This window comes from Nycticebus coucang, chromosome 16 (genome assembly GCF_027406575.1).
Source record: "Nycticebus coucang isolate mNycCou1 chromosome 16, mNycCou1.pri, whole genome shotgun sequence".
NCBI lineage: Eukaryota > Metazoa > Chordata > Mammalia > Primates > Lorisidae > Nycticebus > Nycticebus coucang.
The window spans coordinates 43,078,689-43,100,087 of NC_069795.1; the positions used below are offsets into that span (position 1 = coordinate 43,078,689).

At 37.9% G+C, this 21,399-nt stretch overlaps 1 protein-coding gene across 1 annotated transcript in view; it reads left to right on the plus strand.

The window, feature by feature from the left end:
• NSUN3 (NOP2/Sun RNA methyltransferase 3) overlaps positions 1-21,399 on the plus strand; it is a 63,570-nt gene that overhangs the window by 6,418 nt on the left and 35,753 nt on the right. The window contains exon 3 of the mRNA XM_053565742.1: positions 7,415-7,758. Coding sequence (XP_053421717.1) covers positions 7,415-7,758 — 344 coding nt within the window. The remainder of the gene's footprint in view (positions 1-7,414; positions 7,759-21,399) is intronic.

Sequence of the window (21,399 nt, forward strand, 5' to 3'; positions counted from 1 at the left end):
TCTTGTACCTTAAATGTTAAAAAATAAATGCTAAAATTCCTTTATAATACAATAAAATAAGTATTAAATATAAATACATACAAATTTGAGTTAAAAATTAGAAGATTATTCTCCTGAAAGTTTGGGCAAAAAACATGGTGTGCCTTATACACGGGAGCAGATTATATGTGTACATAGTACAGTATACACATATAACCAGACAGTATCACCATAACCTGTGAAGGGTGTAAAGTGCCTTGGTTAGGGAAGAGAGAGAGGACCTAGGATCTAGATTTCTATTCTGTCCATAAGTTGGTTTTACACGCATTTTTTTTTTTTTTTTTTTTTGCTATTTTTGGCCAGGGCTGGGTTTGAACCCACCCCACCCAGCATATGGGGCCGGCGCCCTACCCCTTTGAGCCGCAGGGCCGCCCTTTACACACATTTTCAACTTTAATTTGTACAAAGGTTAGGATAATTGTCAGGTGTCTCAGATAATGGCCTCTGACTTAAAAGACTATGCCTTTTCCTCTACCTTCTGTTCTGTTGTGAAGGGTCTGGAGTCAGAGCCTTGGAAGTGTATGCACAGATTATGTAATATAAGCAATGCCTCCTTATGTTCAATATTTTTAGTCTTTTGATACCTCTACCAGAAACAAATCTTTACTCATGACTTCCTGAGGTACTGTAGACAACAAATCTGAACACAAATTGCCCTTCTATGAGAGACAAGAGGGAAACATTGCCACAATAGAGGAAGAGGCCATCAGCTCCTCATTAGAATCTCTAGAGAATAAAAATGTATTGGGTCAAAAGCATGTTTGGGTGCATTTCCAAGAAGTGATTTATTCTTCATTTCAATACTAGACTTTTAAAATGGCTGAAAGAGCACCCTCTAGTGGATAATAGTAGCATTAAAATAAGAATTTCTATTTTTTTAGCCATGGAAATTTAAATTGGTTCTGTAATCTACTGGGTTATATCAATTTTATATATAGCAATTTCTATAAGTTTTTAAATCCTCATCACTAGATAGAAAGGGGGAGTAGATAATAGAATTGTAGAATAAAAGAATAAAATCACAGAAAATTTGAATGAAACCATTCTATCAAATATAATGATAAAAACACTGTTCAGATATATTACGCAGTTTTTCAAGATTTTTTTTTTTGAGACAGAGTCTAACTCTGTTGCTGTAGGGTAGGGTGTCCTTCGATCAGCTTAGCTCACAGCAACCTCAAACTCCTGGGTTCAAGTAATCTTCCTTTGCAGCCTCTGGGTAGCTAGAAATATAGGTACCTGCCACAACACCCATCTAATTTTTCTGTTTTTAGTAAAGACAGGGTCTTGCTCTTGCTCAGGCTGATCTCGAACTCCTGAGCTCAAGCAATCCCCCTGCCTCGTCCTCTTAGAATGCTAGGATTACAGGAGTGAGCCATTGCGCCTGGCCAATCTTAAGTTTTTAACTTAACTATTTTAATCTTTAATGCTTTAATTTTTTAATTATTTAACTTTGTTAAAATAGCAGTTAGTCTAGAGATCCTTGAATCAAACTCTGATTCTATTTTTACTCAGAGGCGTAAGCCCCAGGCCCTTAGCCAGGGAAACTGAGAAAAAAGAGTTAAGGAAACTGGTAAATAGAGTGACATATGCTGTGATGCCTTAAGTCATGCTGTGCTGTTATGTGTGTAGTTTCACCGTTTCTCAAAGTTCAGCTACTCCCATGTGTCATCTGTCCAGTTTTAGTATTTGCATTTTAGTCTGTTTTAATATTTGTCTTTGTATTATCATCAGTAAATGTATGTGCCTGGCATATAGTTCATATACAGTGTATATTTAGAGAATGAATGAGTTAGCAAGAAGACAGTACAGACTTAGCATAGACTTAGTGCATGGGGGTAGGGATAACAATGAAGTAAGGTGCAGACAGACGTTCCCAGACAAATACAGGCATAGGCACGTTACAGCCGGTAACTGACAAACCCTTAACTTTCATGCGTGGTCTTTCAGACTATTCCTCTGCTCTCCTCTCTCCCTAAGCGGGTACTCATTCTCTTTTCTTAACCTGCCTTTCTCCAATTTTTCTTGGCTCTCTTTCAAAAGAAAACCACACTTTCACCACCCTAACTTAAAATCTCTCTGTGTTACAGACATCCAACAGGAATGTCAGTGTGAGAGTTTATAAAGTGAATGACTGCTGACTAACAAGTTCTGCGGCAAGTCAGGTGGTTTCCAAGTTTTGCTTTCAACAAAAGTAAAGGAGCTCAGTGGTTAGGGTGCCAGACACAAGCACCAGGGCTGGTGGTTCAAATCCGGCCCGGGCCTGCTAAACAGCAATGACAACACCAACAACAACAACAAAAAATAGCTGGGCATTGTGGCAGGCACCCGTAGTCCCAGCTACTTGGGAGACTGAGGCATGAGAATCATTTAAGCCCAAGAGTTTGAGGTTGCTGTGAGCTGTAATGCCACGGCACTCATCCAAGGGCAATAGTGAGACTCTGTCTCAAAAAAAAAAAAAAGTAAAGGATCCCCGATTGAGTTGCCAGTAGATAATTCATTTAAAATATTTTCAATGATAGGCCACTAAGTAATTTGTGGAGGTAACTTAGGATTCAAAGAAGTGGGAAACACTACTATAACAAAATATATTTAATTTTCATCTACTTATTTAAGTGAAGATTTTTCTCACCTCTTATAAAAACACAAAATAGGCATAAAGTTGATGTTTAACCTGACTTACTCTAGTTAGAAGTAATATTCATCCATGGATATATGGAAATAAAAGCTCATTAAGAGATCCATTCTTTTTTTCCTTTTTGAGATAGGGTTTTGCTCTATAGCCCAGGATAGAGTGCAAAGGCATGATCATAGCTCACTGGAATGTTAAACTTCTGGGCTCAAAGGATCTTCCTCATTCAGCCTCCCAAGTAGTTGGGACTATAAGGGTGTGTCACCACACCTACCTAATTTTTCTGTTGTTTGTAACAACAAGGATCTCTTTCTCAGGCTGGTCTCAAACTCCTGGCCAGTCCTCTTGCTTCAGCCTTCCAGAGTGCTAGGATGACAGGTAGGAGCCACCATGCCCAGCCAAGAGATCCATTTCTTATTGTCTTTACTTTTTACATTTAATTATCAAATCAAATGTATTTATACGTTGTTTTGGTCGACTTTGTTCTAGTATTACTGATCACTGAGTCCAGAAGTTACCATTTTGACACTTTAGAGATTTAAGACCACAGGAAAAATAAATTTAATATATACACGTATGTATATGGGGGTCAGAGAAGTATGATAGGGTAATAAAAAGACATTATCACACACAAAAACATTAGCATAAATTTAATTGAAGTAGAATGTAAATAAACAAGGAAAAGGAACAGTATAAAATTTTTATATGTTAAAGAAGAGTCAGTTCACAAATTTTTATATGGATAATGACCGGTATCAAAATCACTCTGATACTTGAGTTCCACTGAATACATTTTTTAAAAAATAGAGTATATTTTTAAAATGTCAATTTTTACAGTATGCTGGAAATTGCATCCTTAAACATATGGTGAGGATTTTGATGTTGACTTAACGTGTCAGAGGATACATAGGTTTTTTTCAAAATGTTATCAGTGATGTGCTAGCAAAATATTTACAGGTCACTGAGCTTGTGGGTCCAAGTTCTGCTGGCTGCTGATGTACTTGCACCTCTTCTGGCCTTGAAGACCAGTAAATGGAGCAGCTTCAGACTGATCCTGAATCTTTGGAGGAGTTCTAGAGTGCCTCCTGGCCACTGTCTTCTTGAATCTTCTAATAGACACCCCTTCTAGTGCCTGCTGGGCTATTTGCTTATCTCTCAATGCTTTGAACCCAGTAGCCACTGCCCTTTCTTTGTAGGATAGCAGCCCACCCAGGGCAGGCACAGGAAAGTGGTTTTTGGTGTGGTGTGGTGTGGTGTGGTGTATTGTGGGGAGGGGCATGGAGCTGAGTGGCAGGCATGTGCAGAGGGAGCTGTGAGACACAGCTTTGCTTTCTCAGGACTATTTAGCACCAGTCTGAGCAGCATTAGCAGTCCCTCCATTGCAGCTGGTTTTGTGGATGGGTATGTCTGCCTCAGGGAGGTCAGGGCCACAATGATAGTGTTGGTCCTGGGGTGGAAATTCTCTGCCCCTCTCCCAGGTGTATTGCTGGAGTGTAACACTTTGGGAATCATTCTTGTCAGGCCTTAAAGCCAAGCTGGGCTGGGCCTGGTTGACAGCAGCCTGAGACCAGGTCTTTACAAAAATATTTTAAACTTAGCTGGGTGTGGTAGTGCACATCCATAGTCCTCCATACTCAGGAGGGTGATCCAGAGGATGGTTTCAGCCCAAGAATCGTAGGCTGCAGTGAACTGTGATCATGTCACTGCACTCCAGCCTGGGGGACAGAGTGAGACTTCTATCTCTAAGGAAAATAAGTAAGTAAAAATAAAGACAGCCTGATTTTTAATCAGATACTTCTGCTTTATTAGATAATTGGATAAGTTGCCAAATCTCTGAAAGCTTTAGTTACTTAAATTCTAAAACGGGAATAATAGCTACTTTTCAAGGATTTTGTGACGGTTATATGAGGTTAATTTGCAAAATGAACATTGTAAACATACAATCAGTAACTGGTTAATAACCTATCAGTATAACGTGGAGCAGGTGAAGCTCCTTATGGGGAAGACAGGTGAGAAAGAAAAGATCATTCTAGGCTAGCGGTTATCAGCCTAGGTTGAGACCCCTTTGTAACAATGAAAATACACTGCGGCATTAGGAAGGTTGAGAACCACTGTAGGCAGAGGGGACGGTTTATGCTGAGACTAGTAAAGGCTAAAGAAACTTGTTACAGGAAATTCAAATAATTCAACAGGGCCAGGTGTAGGTTAGGAAAGATCAGAAATTTTATTTGTTCTAATCAGGCCTTGTTTTATCTAGTTGTTAAAGAATGAGATAGAATAATTTCTGAAGATTTCTGCCTCTCTCTGCCATGAGTACCTGTTTTTAAATCTGATTGAGCTATCTCCCTTGAAGTTTTGCATTGGCTTCCTATCACTTATAAGATAAAATTCAGGGCAGCGCCTGTGGCTCAAGGAGTAGGGCGCCGGTCCCATATGCCGGAGGTGGTGGGTTCAAACCCAGACCCGGCCAAAAAAAAAAAAAAGGATAAAATTCAAAACCTTTAACATATCATATCTAGTTGGTGTAATTTTCTACCATGTGCCACAGGAGACTAATTTCCCAAATGGACTGTCCTTCCTCATGCCCATGCACCTATAGTCCTGCAATTGGCTTAGCCTGGAAACTTCCTTTCTCATTTCCTCCTGTGGATAATTTTGACTCATTCTTCGAGATTTAACATCTCAGATAATACACAGAAATCAGTAGTGTTGCTAAACTAACAGTTCTTTTATACAATATGCTTAAAAGGAAATATGCAGGATTACTAGCCCTTACTAAGGGATAGGAAAGAAAATGTTGAAGAGATGGAGAAACAAAGTTGTAGCCAGGGTTGGAAAAACTTACTATAATAAAGATGTTAATTATTTTCGAGTTTAATGCATTTATTATAATCCTCATTAAGGTTATATTTATATACACTATTTCATTAATTATTATTTAATTCTAAAGTTCAGCTGAATAAATATTATAAACATAAGAGAACTTTTTAACTGAACTTTAATTCTAAAGCTCAGCTGAAGAATAAATATTCAAAAATAACTTTGAAAATTCTGGAGAAAAAAAGAAGAATGAATAGAGATTTCACCCTGTCTGATATTAACCTATTGAAATTGTCTTGCCTTTTGTTAGCTATTAGCTAAGGGCTGGGCACAAGCCAGTCCAATGTATATAATTAAATTATATTTCTGACCATTTCTCTGTTACATGTGACTGCCAGCACTGGATAGATGTCATCCAGTTTGGAGGGCAAGAGTAGGATGAACCATAGGATTTCCAACATTGGCATTCAAATATCTCCCTTTGGGGTCCATTTTAAAGCAATAGTTCCCAAATGTAGTCTTGGAGACCAGCAGCATTGGTACCATCTGAAAACCTGTGAGACATGCAAATTTCAGGCCCCACCTCAGACCTACTGAATCAGAAACTCTAGGGCCCAGCAGTCTTTTTTATAGACCCTTGACATAGATTCAAGTTTTTGAACCTCTTTCTGACTAAGAAAGAGGTTGTCTTCCTCCAGAAGAGCTAAAATGGGTATGCCTGGCTCCTATGACATTTCCTCCATATAGTAAGAGACAGTGGAAGTAGAAAATAATTTCACAGATTAGTCCTAAATTGAAATTCACATGGCACACTTCCAGTCACAGGTGTTACATTTCAATCCAGCCATTTCTCACATAGGCAACTCCCAGGTGAGTAGCAGCTGGAATTTATTTAATAGACCATGGTTAATGAGGCTACCAAATAACTCAGCTAGAAAGGTCAGCTAGTAAATAAATTAAATATTTCCTGCTGTATCTGTCAGTTGACGTGAGCTTGTGATTGTCAAGAGAATCAAATTTAGGAAGGCAGAATACAAATTTAGGAAGGTAAAGCCGTTGGGGGGCGAAGCTTGCACCACCAGTCCTTACGTGGTTTTTAAATCATCTTTGGTTTTGTATCATCCGAGCCACTCATCTGCTCATTAACTCCATTACTGTAGCGCTCACTGTAGTTAGTTCCTATACCTTTTACCTTCATCGGAAGAAAACACTCATTCCCTCTGACATGCTTTTACGATAGCATTGTTCCCTCCAATATTCATTGTCTCTGGTTTTAAATTTTGTCTCTAAGGAAAACACTTCCTTGTGTAAAGAGTGAAGGACAAAAATCCATTGACAGATTTAGAGGTAGGTGAAGTTACGCCACGTTTGTTTGGCAAGGCCATACTTTGCAGGGCCATACCTCTCTGGTACAGAATTTATGATCAAAATTAATTTTTAAAAAGCCATGATGAACAAAATGCCAGTATTTTGAATAAGGACAGGATCATAACTGTGCTGGTTGAGCCATATCAGAGCCTCATGAGGCAAAATGAAAAGTCAGGAATACAGCTCCATGCCCATAGCGCAGTGGTTACGGCACCAGCCACATACACCAAAGTTGGCAGGTTCAAATACATTGCAGGCCAGCTAAAATAATGACAACTGCGACAAAAAATAGCCAGGTGTTCTAGCGGGCACCTGTAGTCCCAGCTACTTGGGAGGCTGAGGCAAGAGAATCGCTTAAGGCCAAGTGTTTGAGGTTGCTGTGAGGCCATGGCACTCTACCTAGGGCGACATAGTGGGACTCTATCTCAAAAAAAAGAAAAAGAAAAGTCAGGAATACCGATCCTGTCTCTAAAAACTCACTCATCAGGAAAGTATAAAACCAGGGCCACATTCGACCATAATATTAATATTCCTTTATTTTCCTTTTATTTCTAGGGATCTACTAACATCTCCATCATGCTGGCAATATGCTGTCCTGCTTAACCGATTCAATTATCCTTTTAAACTGGAACAGGATTTACATTCGAAGGGTTATCGCACACTCTTTCAGGGATCTTTACCCTACTGTCCTACATCAATGAAGTGTCTCCTTAGCAGAACTCCCAATAGACTGCCTTCAGAAAGACACCAGGTTGGAAACCTGAAAAAATACTACCTCCTCAATGCCGCTTCACTTCTCCCAGTGCTGGCTCTGGAATTAAGGGATGGGGAGAAAGTTCTGGATCTGTGTGCTGCTCCTGGAGGCAAATCCATAGCTCTGCTGCAGTGTGCTTTTCCAGGTAGTGTGCTTTTCATTCAGGATTTGACAACTTTGTAATATTCATATGTGGGGAGAAACATGTTAAGTTTGCAAAGTATATGGAGAGAGAAACATAAAAGGTTTGCAGATTTAGGAAGACTGAAAACCAGAACACTATTGAGAAGAAGGGAGATTTTACTTGATGAAATGAGTGTTAATAGCATCTTTTTTTGGCTACTAAATCCTAGCAGGTGATTGAGGACAAAACCACAACATTTTATGAATACAGATCAGGTAATAAGAATGCTGATAAGCCTGTGACAGAAGTTTTTAAAAATTTTATTTTTTACTTTTATGCTTAAGAGTCTTGTACTGGTATTTCTGTCATACGTTTATACTTTTATCCATTTCTGTCATACTCTATCATATCTCTGCATCAAAAATGTATACATTTAAAATCATTTTTCTATCTTTAGACCCTCAGATTCTAAGGCATTCCTGTCCAGTAGAAATATAATGTGAAGTACATATAGTATTTTATATTTCTGAGTAGTCCCAATAAAAAGATAGAAACAGGTAAAATTTATTTGAATAAAGCTTGGTAATACAATAATTCAAAATATTATTTCAACATGTAATAAAAATAAAAATATTTTAACAAGATAGTTTACATTCTCATTTTCTTATAAGTCTTCAAAAGTGGTTATTTTATACTTGAAGGACATTTCCGTTTGGACTAGCTGCCTGTCGAGTGCTTATAGCCACATGTGAGAAGAGGGTATAGTACCAGGCGATATAATAAGGTCTTTTGAAGTGACATTATCATTATTATTAGTAGTAGTATTAAAGAGATATACATTTTTATCAATACAGATATTTACTAAAAGTAAGAGTTGTAAAAATTTACTGAATTTTCTGCGAATTTTTTCCTTAATGAGATGGATGGGACTTTTTTTTTTTTTTAACTAATTCAGGTTTTCCTGGATAAATATTATTTATTACCAAATGAGGCAGCTTTCTACATCAATTTGTCGAGTATTTGTTAGCTGGTTTTGTTTTTCATAGATGAAAATGCTTTTATTTACATAGATAAGAAGATGGAGGTGGTGGGGATTATCTTTTACGGATTCTTTGAACTAACTCCTTATAGCCCTGTATCACATACAGATCTTCATAAAAGTCCATTTTTGATTTTGTTGAAAGCAAAGAATTTGAACCATCTAAATTACCAAAGGCAGTGCTGTCTTACCAGATTAATTCACTTTCTCAGCCAAGGCACCACTGTGTTGAACTGCTCTTGTTTTGATATTCTGGAGGTTTCTACACCTTGACACATTTCGTTATAATAAGATTCCAGGTGGGTGGGAAACTTGCTTTTCATTTGTGAAATTGTTGAAGGGCCGTGTGAAAGGAGATGCTCCAGTGAAGGTGTCTTTTCCTTTAGGAAACTGCCTGTCTCTTAGGAAATTGTTCCATATCCCCCTTAGAAGGTTGTTATATCCCCTAGACATGCAAATCCCAGTTTGAAGAATGCTAATTTATATTTTTCTTTGAGATCATTTCCTGTTGAAATAGATTAACAATTTTTAATAAGAAATGTGAGTCCAGTTGTACTAGGCATTGGTACAAATACATCAGTTAACTGTATATTTACGAGAAAATATACTGTATGTTTAGAATTCTGGTTAAGATTTCATTGATCACATCAAAAGAGGTTGTTTTATAAGGTTACTTATTATTTATCATTAGAGCTGAAGTTTTGTGGAATTGTGTGTCATAAAGGAATATTTTGTTTTGACTTCTCTTCAATGTTCTTAGGCAGTGTTCTTATATTGACTGTCAGCAGGCTTATACTCATTAATTTGGGGTATGCAATCTTTAATGTTATAGAAAGTGGAATAGGAATGTCAAATTTGGTTACCATTTTGAAGTAAGGGCATTTTAATCCAAAATTATCCTCATTAGTAGGCTATAAATATTTTATACGTTTATGGTAGCAAAGTTGATTTGATTAGGACCCTAAAGTCAAACTGATATATTTGGGGAGTTTGAAGTGCAGAAGAATCTTCCTGTTCTTCTGTCCAGGGCAGTGTTCCAAGTAAAGTAGCTTTTCATCTAAGTAGGACTAATGATAATGATTTGCTAAGAAGTACAGATGTCTTCATGCTGATGCTTAAAGCCCAAATTAGGTTAGCTACAGTGCTTGAATTTGGAATGCAGAAGCAATGCTAATCAAAGCTTTTATAAGCAAAACTTAAAATGATGGCTGCACTAAATGTGCATTTATACACCAGATTTCTTTAGACCCGTGTTGGTCTTTATTTGGGGCCAAGAGGCTCACAGCTTTGAATGATTAAAAAGCTCATGCTTTAGGATAAAATATTAGTCTACTTTTAGTCAAGTTGCTCTCACCTGTTAGCACAGCGATGGACACATTTCTTGTCAATACAGTCTTTGTAATGTTCTGGTCTTGACAGAAAAGAGCGAACAATTCTGTTTCTAAACAGAAAATCGTTAACATATTAACTAAGGATGACCTAGCTTGGTGGAGTTGCTTTAATACAACTTTCTTGCTGAAGTCTTTGTCCCTCCAGACATTAAAATTTCTTTGGTGTCAGTGTTAACTTTTTGATAGCTGGTTAGCTTTTGGGGGCAATTAAGATTAGAAAGACTTTCTTTGTTGAATTGCTTTTGCCTGCCTTCCTGCTCCTTCATATCGGTAGTCACTCTGGCAAACTCTACAGGTTTTTCCTTTTACCACTTTTTTCCTTCTCTTCCTCTTTCCATCCTTCATATTATACTTCAGGAATCAACTGTCTTGAAAAGCCTTCCCTGAACTCCCTGCATTTAGGTGCATTTTCTTTGTGGTGATAATAAAAATAATAATCATTTTGGAATACTTTGTATGTACTAATTACTGTGTTAATTACATTATATAAATCTGGGCTTTTCACACATTTTTAGTAGTCTTTGTTTCCCATGTCTTATATTTTATCTTTATGTAGAAATCTTCCTGAAGTCCTAGGACTCTGAGGAACACTGTGACACTCACTGGTGACCATTATCTCATTTTAGCTCTGCAGTGAATTCAGTATTATTATTCCCATTTTAAAGGTGAAACTGAGACAGAGACAGTAACTAAACAGCCTGAGGTAGGTAGCAGAATTGGGATCAGAACTCAAGTTTTACTGTTGTGCTATTGACTCTGTTCGCCAGTCTTCCAGTGATACTCACCTGCTGACTTATCTAGAGGAGTCTTTTAGACAAATCTCTGTTGGTCTTCTTGAGCACAGAGCAGGTTCTTATTTTTCTTTGTATCTATAGCAACTAGTACTATGCTTATTCCATAATAAATGCCTTAATAAACCAGAATCTTAAAGTGGTTGTACTCTTAAGTGCATTTTAATCTAATTCTAGCTAAGTTTTAAGAAATTCATTATTGCCGGCTCGGCGCCTGTGGCTCAAGCAGCTAAGGCACCAGCCACATATACCTGAGCTGGCGGGTTCGAATCCAGCCCGGGCCCGCCAAACAACAATGACGGCTGCAACCAAAACACAGCCGGGTGTTGTGGCAGGCACCTGTAGTCCCAGCTACTTGGGAGATGGAGGCAGGAGAATCGCTTGAGCCCAGGAGTTGGAGGTTGCTATGAGCTGTGATGCCACGGCACTCTACCCAGGGTGATGGCTTGAGGCTCTGTCTCAAAAAAAAAAAAAAGAAATTCATTATTACCATTTTGTTCTTTTGGGAATTTATAACATTGCTTCTGAGTAGCTCAAAGAATCTTACCATTAGCCTTCTCTGCATGTTTAGTATGTAGGACAGTATCACGATCCTAGTTTTGACATTGAGAGGAATATACTGTTAATGGAAAAACCCCAAACTCTGTAAAATAATTTAAAGTGGTTCATTCTGGGCCGATGTGTGTCGCTATGGCCTGGGAAACCACACCCAAGAAGTCTTGATCATGTGGTCCCTGAGGCATTGGGTTACAGTTTGGTTTTAAATATTTTAGAGAGACAGAAATTGCAGGTAAAATCATAAATCAATACATGGAAGGTATATATTGGTTCAACCTGAAAAAGCGAGACATCTGGAAGTGGTGAGGAGAGTTACAGATTATAGATGGGTGAAAGATTTTTTGACTTGTAATTGCTTAAAGAAATAAAGCCTTGCCTAAAGGCTTGGGATATTTTAAAATAAGAGACAAGACCCAACATAAGAGATCCATTAAGCAAATTCATGACCTGCATATATATCCTAGTATTAATTTTGTATCTTATTGTCACAGAGAGTCTGATTTATCAATCTTATGATAATCTCTTTTAAAATTAATACTGGTTAATTGTTGTATCACAACTCCAAAAGGGAGGAGGTATAATGAAGCATGTCAGACCTTTCTTCCTTTCATGGCCAGGAACTCAGTTGTAGGGTTTTTCTGGTGTCCCCGTTAAGAGAGGAGCTATTCAGTTGGCAGGTTGTGGGGGGTAGGATTTTATTTTAGGTCACAGTAGAAAACAGTTATAATTATAACTTACGGCTCAGAAGAACTATAAATAAGGCAAAAGTTCTTTCAAAGTTAGGTATTTAACTAAAATAAATGAATAAATGAAACTACCAGTTTGGACCAAAGCCTGCCATGTGCAGATGCTAAAGCCTCAGTGAGTTTTTTAGGAACTTGTTAAATTTACCTCCTTTCCTACTTTGATGAAGTAAATGTCAAGTTGATTATTTTTGATAACACAAGCATAAAATTAATTAAACTTGCATTGTGACACTTTATATTGCATATTTTTAAAAGTTTAAGCAACCTAAGACCATTTCAAATAAAATCTAAAATACATCTAAGCAAAACAATAATATAGCATAAAGCCATAGTTCAGCTGGGAGCTATTTTAAAATGCTGAATTGAGAATCTTGATTAAAGCTATAATTTAATGAAAAGCTGCCATGATTTTCAGTGGTAGTTCTTTAAATATTCTTTATTATAATACATACATCATCAAGTTATCCACATTTAGTATGTATATACTATGTATGAGATATTGGATGGGAGAAACAGAGTTGAGGGATAGAGAAATGGTAAAGATGTCCATTTCCTGAGATATAGCAGACTAGGTACCCTAACACCCCCCGCCCCCCGAAAACAACTTAAAATGTGGGATAATATTAAAGAAAACCAAAATCTGTTAAAATGTATCAATAATTTTTATTTTTTTAGTAAGAGAAAAGAAATCACAAATGTATTTACCTACAGCAAGAATTACAGAGTGATTACCTAATATCCCAATGGGGTCCAGAAGTTTATAACCCTATGTCAGGGAACATGGCTTAGTTTTAGAAAGTGTGTCCCAAAGCAGGCATTTGGAGTGATTCTTCAACTCAGATTGGACAGCTGTCTGAATTTCAAGGAATAGTGATTGGATTGTTTCAACAAAGTTTCTTTCTTCATGTTGAGTCCTTTCACCATGCTGCTGACATCATCCAGTAACCCTAGAAATTATAAAAGAGTAATATGATTGGCTATATAAAGTTGTGAATGGTTCAGCGCCTATAGCTCAGTTGCTAGGGCACTGGCCGCATACAACAGGGCTGGCAGATTCGAACCCAGCCGGGCCTGCCAAACAACAATGACAACAACAACAACAACAGCAACAACAGCTGGGCATTGTGGTAGGCGCCTGTAGTCCCAGCTACTTGGGAGGCTGAGGCAGGAGAATCGCTTGAGCCAAGGAGTTGGAGGTTGCTGTGAGCTGTGATGCCACAGCACGCTACCCAGGGCAACAGCTTGAGACTCTGTCTCAAACAAAAAAAAAAAAAAAATGTTATGCAATTTTTCAAAAGATATAAAGAAATTCAGAAGGCAATTTAGAAAATATTTATAAATCAGATGGCAGATAAAGTTTTAATATTTATAATATGAAACTATCTTACTAGTTAATAAGAAAAATATAATGGAAAAAATAGGCTGCTGACAGAGAAGCAAAATCAAATGGCCGTCAGGAAACTTAAAGGTGTGCAATCAGTTAGCGATCAGGAAATGCAACTTAACAGCATCACAGCCCATATTGTACTAACTACACTTTTATGAGGGGTTTGCGGAGGGGGTGGTATTTAATAAAACTAAAAATTGCTCTACTAAAACCTGTCCATTGCTGAGGTACTGTCTCAAAACAATAAAAGCATACCATGTAAGGATAGCTGCTTGTTGAGTGTTGTTTTTAGTGACAACAGAACAGTTGTGATCAGACAACAATAGAAAAATAGTTGAATGCAGGATAATATGTCTGTTCCATGTACTATTTAGCAATGTTTAAAAATTATTTTTATCTCTGCCAATTGACTTGGGGGTATTTCCTTTAGGTATTGATGTATATGGAGAATAAAAAAGACAGAGAAGTGTATGTGATATAATTCTGTGTGTTCATGAATATATATTAGGTTAATAACATGGGTTACTTTTCTTGGGCAGCTGGTGGAGGAGGAAGATCAAGAATATAGAGAAAACTGACACTGCCAAAAATATTATTTAATTTCATTTACTTAAAATTTTATATGTGAGTATATGTATAAAGAAATACAGTATGATTATCAAAATGTTAAGTGGTAGTTATCTGAAAACAGTGGGTTTCAGGCAATTTTTAATGTTCTGCCTTTGTACTTTTATGCATTTAAAAATATGCTTGCACATATATGCTTAATACATACAGGATCTATGTTTAAAATATATATATTTAAACAAAGGAAAAACAAAATAACTATATCACTAAGAAGAGAATTCCTTCCTGAATGCCCTCTATACTGAGAAGCAGCCTACAGTATTGCTTAAAGAGTGAATACAGCTCTGGAACTAAGTTGGATTACCTGCTATGTGAAGCTGGGCCAGGTACCTAACCTCTCGTGGCCTCAGTTTTCTTCGTCATTAAAACAGAAATAATAGAGGGCGGAGCAAGATGGCGGCGGAGTAACAGCTTCCTTGCATCTGGGCACTGTGAGTCTGGGGAGATAGGACTCCAGGCATCTCTGTCTGGTGGGATCTGCCTATCATCACTCCTCTGAGGATACAGGGAGTCAGTGAGAGACTTCTGGACCCCAAGAGGAGAACTAAAACAGTGGAAAAATGGCCAGTGGTCGTGTGTGTTCAATCCATCTAAACCCGCCTGCAACTGTAAGTTCAGTAGCAGCGAGACTACAAACCAGAAAGGCCTTACCTGTGAACTGTTTTGGTGTCTTTGGACTTGGCACTCAGTTGAACTGCCTTGGGGAGAGCCTGAGCAGAAGTGAGGAGAACTTTGGCCGTTGTCTAGGGCCCCAGTCTGAGCCGCTGAGCCAGACGGAGCTAATAGTGTTTGGCTGTGGGTCACAGGGAGCCATTGTGAGCGATCTGCCTTGGCAAGCTCCGCCCTCAGGGTCGCAGAGCTAGAATCTGGTGGGAGCTGCTAACCCAGTGACCAAGTAGCCTAAGGGTGGGGTCTGAGCCGCCTTGCAGCCCTAACCCTCAGGGGCAGAGTGACACTGGTTTTGGCACACTGGGTAAGTGGATAGCCACTTCAGCAGTGATTCCAGCGACAAGCACTTTCCTGGGAAAGCTTCTGCTCAGCAAGTTTACAAGTTCAAAGAGCCTTTTAAGTGGGCTGAAGAGAGATTTAGGGTGTCTACCTGCTGGGGTTTGAGAAATCAGCAGCCTCCAGTCGTATCAGAACTGTGATTAACATCTCATACCCCAGAAGACCACGTGTTGCCCAGACAGTATTCAATAACATATACATACTGCTTTGTTTTTGGTTGTGTTTTTTTTTTTTTCCCACTTTGGTTTGGTTGTTTTTTTTTGTTTATTTTGATATTGTTTTGTTTTTTAATTTCAACCGTTTCCATAGAGATCCTTTTTCTTTCTCAATGTTTCTAGTTTAATTATAATGTCCCATTGCTGCCTTTTTCAATAACTAGAACTTCATTTTTGCTAGTGTTTCTACTGCTATTATTTGCTTTTTCACCCAATTTTATCCCGTAAAGTTTACTGTTTGCTTGTTTTGGTTTGATTTATAGCATTTTTGTCTTTCCTCTCTACTTGGTGGAGGTGGGGTACAGTGTCTGATCAGGTTAGCAAAGAGCTGCTAACCTCAAGGGAACCACCCAACGGGGCACCCCCAGAAGGTGGTTTTTATTTTTTTAAGGTTGTGTCAAAGTACCCTACTGTACACCTATATTGCTCTGTCTCCCTCTTTCTGTGCCTCTCTTCTTTTTGTCAATATTCCTTTCTGGTAACCCAGTGACCAAGTAGCCTAAGGGTGGGGTCTGAGCCGCGTTTCTCTATTTTTCTTATCACTCGGTCCTCCTTTCTTTCATCCCTTTTTTGCTCTTCAACCTTCTGACCCTTCTGGTCCTGTAACCCTTAGTCCACAGGCATGAGAACTTAAAGAGCAAGAGGAAGTAAAAGGAAAATTAGGGCAAAGAAACAGATAAAAGAAATCACTCATGAGGAAGAATCAACAGAAAACTCCAGGCAACATGAAGAACCAGTCCAGAACAACCCCGCCAAAGGACCATGAGGTAGCTACTGCAGATGATTCCACCTATAAAGAAATGTTAGGAATGACAGAAAGGGAATTTAGAATACACATGTTGAAAACAATGAAAGAAATGATGGAAACAATGAAGGAAACTGCTAATAAAGTGGAAAATAACCAAAAGGAAATCCAAAAACAGAATCAAAACAGAGATGAACGATATGAAGAATATAAAAAGGATATAGCAGAGCTGAAGGAACTGAAACAGTCAATTAGGGAACTTAAAGATGCAATGGAAAGTATCAGTAACAGGTTAGACCATGCAGAAGAAAGAATTTCAGAGGTAGAAGACAAAGTTCTTGAGATAACTCAGATAGTAAAAGAGGCAGAAAAGAAGAGAGAGAAAGCAGAACGTTCACTGTCAGAATTATGGGACTTTATGAAGCGTTCCAACATACGAGTTATAGGAATCCCAGAAGGGGAAGAAGAATGCCCCAGAGGAATGGAAGCCATACTATAGAATATTATAAAAGAAAATTTCCCAAATATCACCAAAGATTCTGACACACTGCTTTCAGAGGGATATCGGACCCCAGGTCACCTCAACTTTAACCGAGCTTCTCCAAAACACATTGTGATGAACCTGTCCAAAGTCAAGACAAAAGAAAAGATTCTGCAAGCTTCCAGGAGTAAGCGCCAGTTGACCTACAGGGGCAAATCCATCATTGTGACCACGGACTTCTCTAATGAAACTTTCCAAGCAAGAAGACAATGGTCATCTACCTTTAATCTACTTAAACAGAACAATTTCCGGCCCAGAATTCTGTACCCTGCTAAGCTAAGCTTCAAAATTGACGGAGAAATCAAATCATTTACGGATATACAAAGATTGAGGAAATTCGCCACAACAAGACCAACTCTACAGGAAATACTTCAACCCGTTCTGCACACTGATCACCACAATGGATCAGCATCAAAGTAAGAACTCAGAAATTAAAGGACAGAACCTAACCTCCACACTGATGCAAAAGATAAAACTAAGCAATGGACTCTCACCAAATAAGACGAATAGAATACTACCACACTTATCAATTATCTCAATAAATGTTAATGGCTTGAATTCCCCAGTGAAGAGACATAGATTGGCTGACTGGATTAAAAAACACAAGCCATCCATTTGCTGTCTGCAAGAAACACACCTGGCTTCACAAGACAAATTAAAGCTCCGAATCAAGGGTTGGAAGACAGTTTTTCAGGCAAATGGAATTCAGAAGAAAAGAGGAGTTGCAATCTTATTTTCAGATACATGAGGATTTAAAGCAACTAAAGTCAAAAAAGACAAAGATGGTCACTTTATATTGGTCAAGGGAAAAATACAACAAGAAGATGTTTCAATTCTAAATATTTATGCACCCAATTTAAATGCTTCCAGATTCTTGAAACAGACCTTACTCAGTCTGAGCAATATGATATCTGATAATACCATAATAACAGGGGACCTTAACACTCGTCTTACAGAGCTGGACAGATCCTCTAAACAGAAATTAAACAAAGGTATAAGAGATTTAAATGAGACCCTAGAACAACTATGCTTGATAGACGCATATACAACATTCCATCCCAAAGATAAAGAATATACATTCTTCTCATCACCCCATGGAACATTCTCCAAAATTGATCATATTCTGGGTCACAAAACAAATATCAACAGAATCAAAAGAATTGAAATTTTACCTTGTATCTTCTCAGACCATAAGGCACTAAAGGTGGAACTCAACTCTAACAAAAATGCTCGACCCCACCCAAAGGCATGGAAATTAAACAATCTTCTGTTGAATAACAGATGGGTGCAAGAAGAAATAAAACAGGAAATCATTAACTTCCTTGAGCATAACAACAATGAAGACACAAGCTACCAAAGCCTGTCGGATACTACAAAAGCAGTTTTGAGAGGAAAATTCATCGCTTTAGATGCCTGCATTCGAAAAACAGAAAGAGAGCATATCAACAATCTCACAAGAGATCTTATGGAATTGGAAAAAGAAGAACAATCTAAGCCTAAACTCAGTAAAAGAAAAGAAATATCCAAAATCAAATCAGAGATCAATGAAATTGAAAACAAAAGAATCATTCAGAAAATTAATGAAACAAGGAGTTGGTTTTTTGAAAAAATAAATAAAATAGATAAACTATTGGCCAGACTAATGAGGAATAGAAAAGTAAAATCTCTAGTAACCTCAATCAGAAATGATACAGGGGAAATCACAACTGATCCCATAGAGATACAAGAGATCATCTCTGAATACTACCAGAAACTCTATGACCAGAAATTTGACAATGTGAAGGAAATGGATAAATATTTGGAATCACACCTCTCCCTTGACTCAGGCAGGAAGAAATAGAGCTCCTGAACAGACCAATTTCAAGCACTGAGATCAAAGAAACAATAAAAAATCTTCCAACCACAAAATGCCCTGGTCCGATGGCTTCACTTCAGAATTCTATCAAACCTTCAAGGAAGAGCTTATTCCTGTACTTCAGAAATTATTCCAAAAAATTGAGGAAGAAGGAATCTTCCCCAACACATTCTATGAAGCAAACATCAACCTGATACCAAAACCAGGAAAAGACCCAAACAAAAAGGAGAATTTCAGACCAATCTCACTCATGAACATAGATGCAAAAATTCTCAACAAAATCCTAGCCAATAGATTACAGCTTATCATCAAAAAAGTCATTCATCATAATCAAGTAGGCTTCATCCCAGGGATGCAAGGCTGGTTTAACATATGCAAGTCCATAAACGTTATCCACCATATTAACAGAGGCAAAAATAAAGATCACATGATCCTCTCAATAGATGCAGAAAAAGCATTTGATAAAATCCAGCATACTTTTCTAATTAGAACACTGAAGAGTATAGGCATAGGTGGCACATTTCTAAAACTGATTGAAGCTATCTATGACAAACCCACAGCCAATATTTTACTGAATGGAGTAAAACTGAAAGCTTTTCCTCTTAAAACTGGAACCAGACAAGGTTGTCCTCTGTCACCTTTACTATTCAACATAGTGCTGGAAGTTCTAGCCAATACAATTAGGCAAGACAAGGAAATAAAGGGAATCCAAATGGGAGCAGAGGAGGTCAAACTCTCCCTCTTTGCTGACGACATGATCTTATACTTAGAGAACCCCAAAGACTCAACCACAAGACTCCTAGAAGTCATCAAAAAATACAGTAATGTTTCAGGATATAAAATCAATGTCCACAAGTCAGTAGCCTTTGTATACGCCAATAACAGTTAAGAAGAGAAGCTAATTAAGGACACAACTCCCTTCACCATAGTTTCAAAGAAAATGAAATACCTAGGAATATACCTAACGAAGGAGGTGAAGGACCTCTATAAAGAAAACTATGAACTCCTCAGAAAGGAAATAGCAGAGGATATTAACAAATGGAAGAACATACCATGCTCATGGATGGGAAGAATCAACATTGTTAAAATGTCTATATTTCCCAAAGCAATCTACCTATTCAATGCCATTCCTATCAAAATACCGACATTGTACTTTCAAGATTTGGAGAAAATGATTCTGCTTTTTGTATGGAACCGGAAAAATACCCGTATAGCTAAGGCAGTTCTTAGTAATAAAAATAAAGCTGGGGGCATCAGCATACCAGATTTTAGTCTGTACTACAAAGCCATAGTGGTCAAGACAGCATGGTACTGGCACAAAAACAGAGACATAGACACTTGGAATCGAATTGAAAACCAAGAAATGAAACTAACATCTTACAACCACCTAATCTTCGATAAAGCAAACAAGAACATACTTTGTGGGAAAGACTCCCTATTCAATAAATGGTGTTGGGAGAACTGGATGTCTACATGTAAAAGACTGAAACTGGACCCACAGCTTTCCCCACTCACAAAAATTGTTTCAAGATGGATAGAGGATTTAAATTTAAGGCATGAAACCATAAAAATCCTCCAAGAAAGCATAGGAAAAACACTGGAAGATATTGGCCTGGGGAAAGACTTCATGAAGAAGACTGCCATGGCAATTGCAACAAGAACAAAAATAAACAAATGGGACTTCATTAAACTGAAAAGCTTCTGTACAGCTAAGTAGACAATAACCAAAGCAAAGAGACAACCTACACAATGGGAAAGGATATTTGCATATTTTGAATCAGACAAAAGCTTGATAACTAGGATCTATAGAGAACTCAAATTAATCCACATGAAAAAAGCCAACAATCCCATATATCAATGGGCAAGAGACATGAATAGAACTTTCTCTAAAGATGACAGACGAATGGCTAACAAACACATGAAAAGATGTTCATCATGTGTATGTATTAGGGAAATGCAAATCAAAACAACCCTGAGATATCATCTAACCCCAGTGAGAATGGCCCACATCACAAAATCTCAAAACTGCAGATGCTGGCGTGGATGTGGAGAGAAGGGAACACTTTTACACTGCTGGTGGGACTGCAAACTAGTACAACCTTTCTGGAAGGAAGTATGGAGAAACCTCAAAGCACTCAAGCTAGACCTCCCATTTGATCCTGCAATCCCATTACTGGGCATCTACCCAGAAGGAAAGAAATCCTTTTATCATAAGGACACTTGTACTAGACTGTTTATTTCAGCTCAATTTACAATCGCCAAAATGTGGAAACAGCCTAAATGCCCATCAACCCAGGAATGGATTAACAAGCTGTGGTATATGTATACCATGGAATACTATTCAGCCATTACAAAAAATGGAGACTTTACATCCTTCGTATTATCCTGGATGGACGTGGAAGACATTATTCTTAGTAAAGCATCACAAGAATGGAGAAGCATGAATCCTATGTACTCAATTTTGATATGAGGACAATTAATGACAATTATGGTTATGGGGGGGGACAGAAAGAGGGACGGAGTGAGGGGGGTGGGGCCTTGGTTTGTGTCACACTTTATGGGGGCAAGACATGATTGCAAGAGGGACTTTACCTAACAATTGCAATCAGTGTAACCTGGCTTATTGTACCCTCAATGAATCCCCAACAATAAAAAAAAAGAAATAATAACCTTATATATCTAGAAATAGGTTTGTTAAGATTAAATGTATTAGTACACATAAAGTGCTTAGAACAATGCCTAGCACATAATAAGGATTT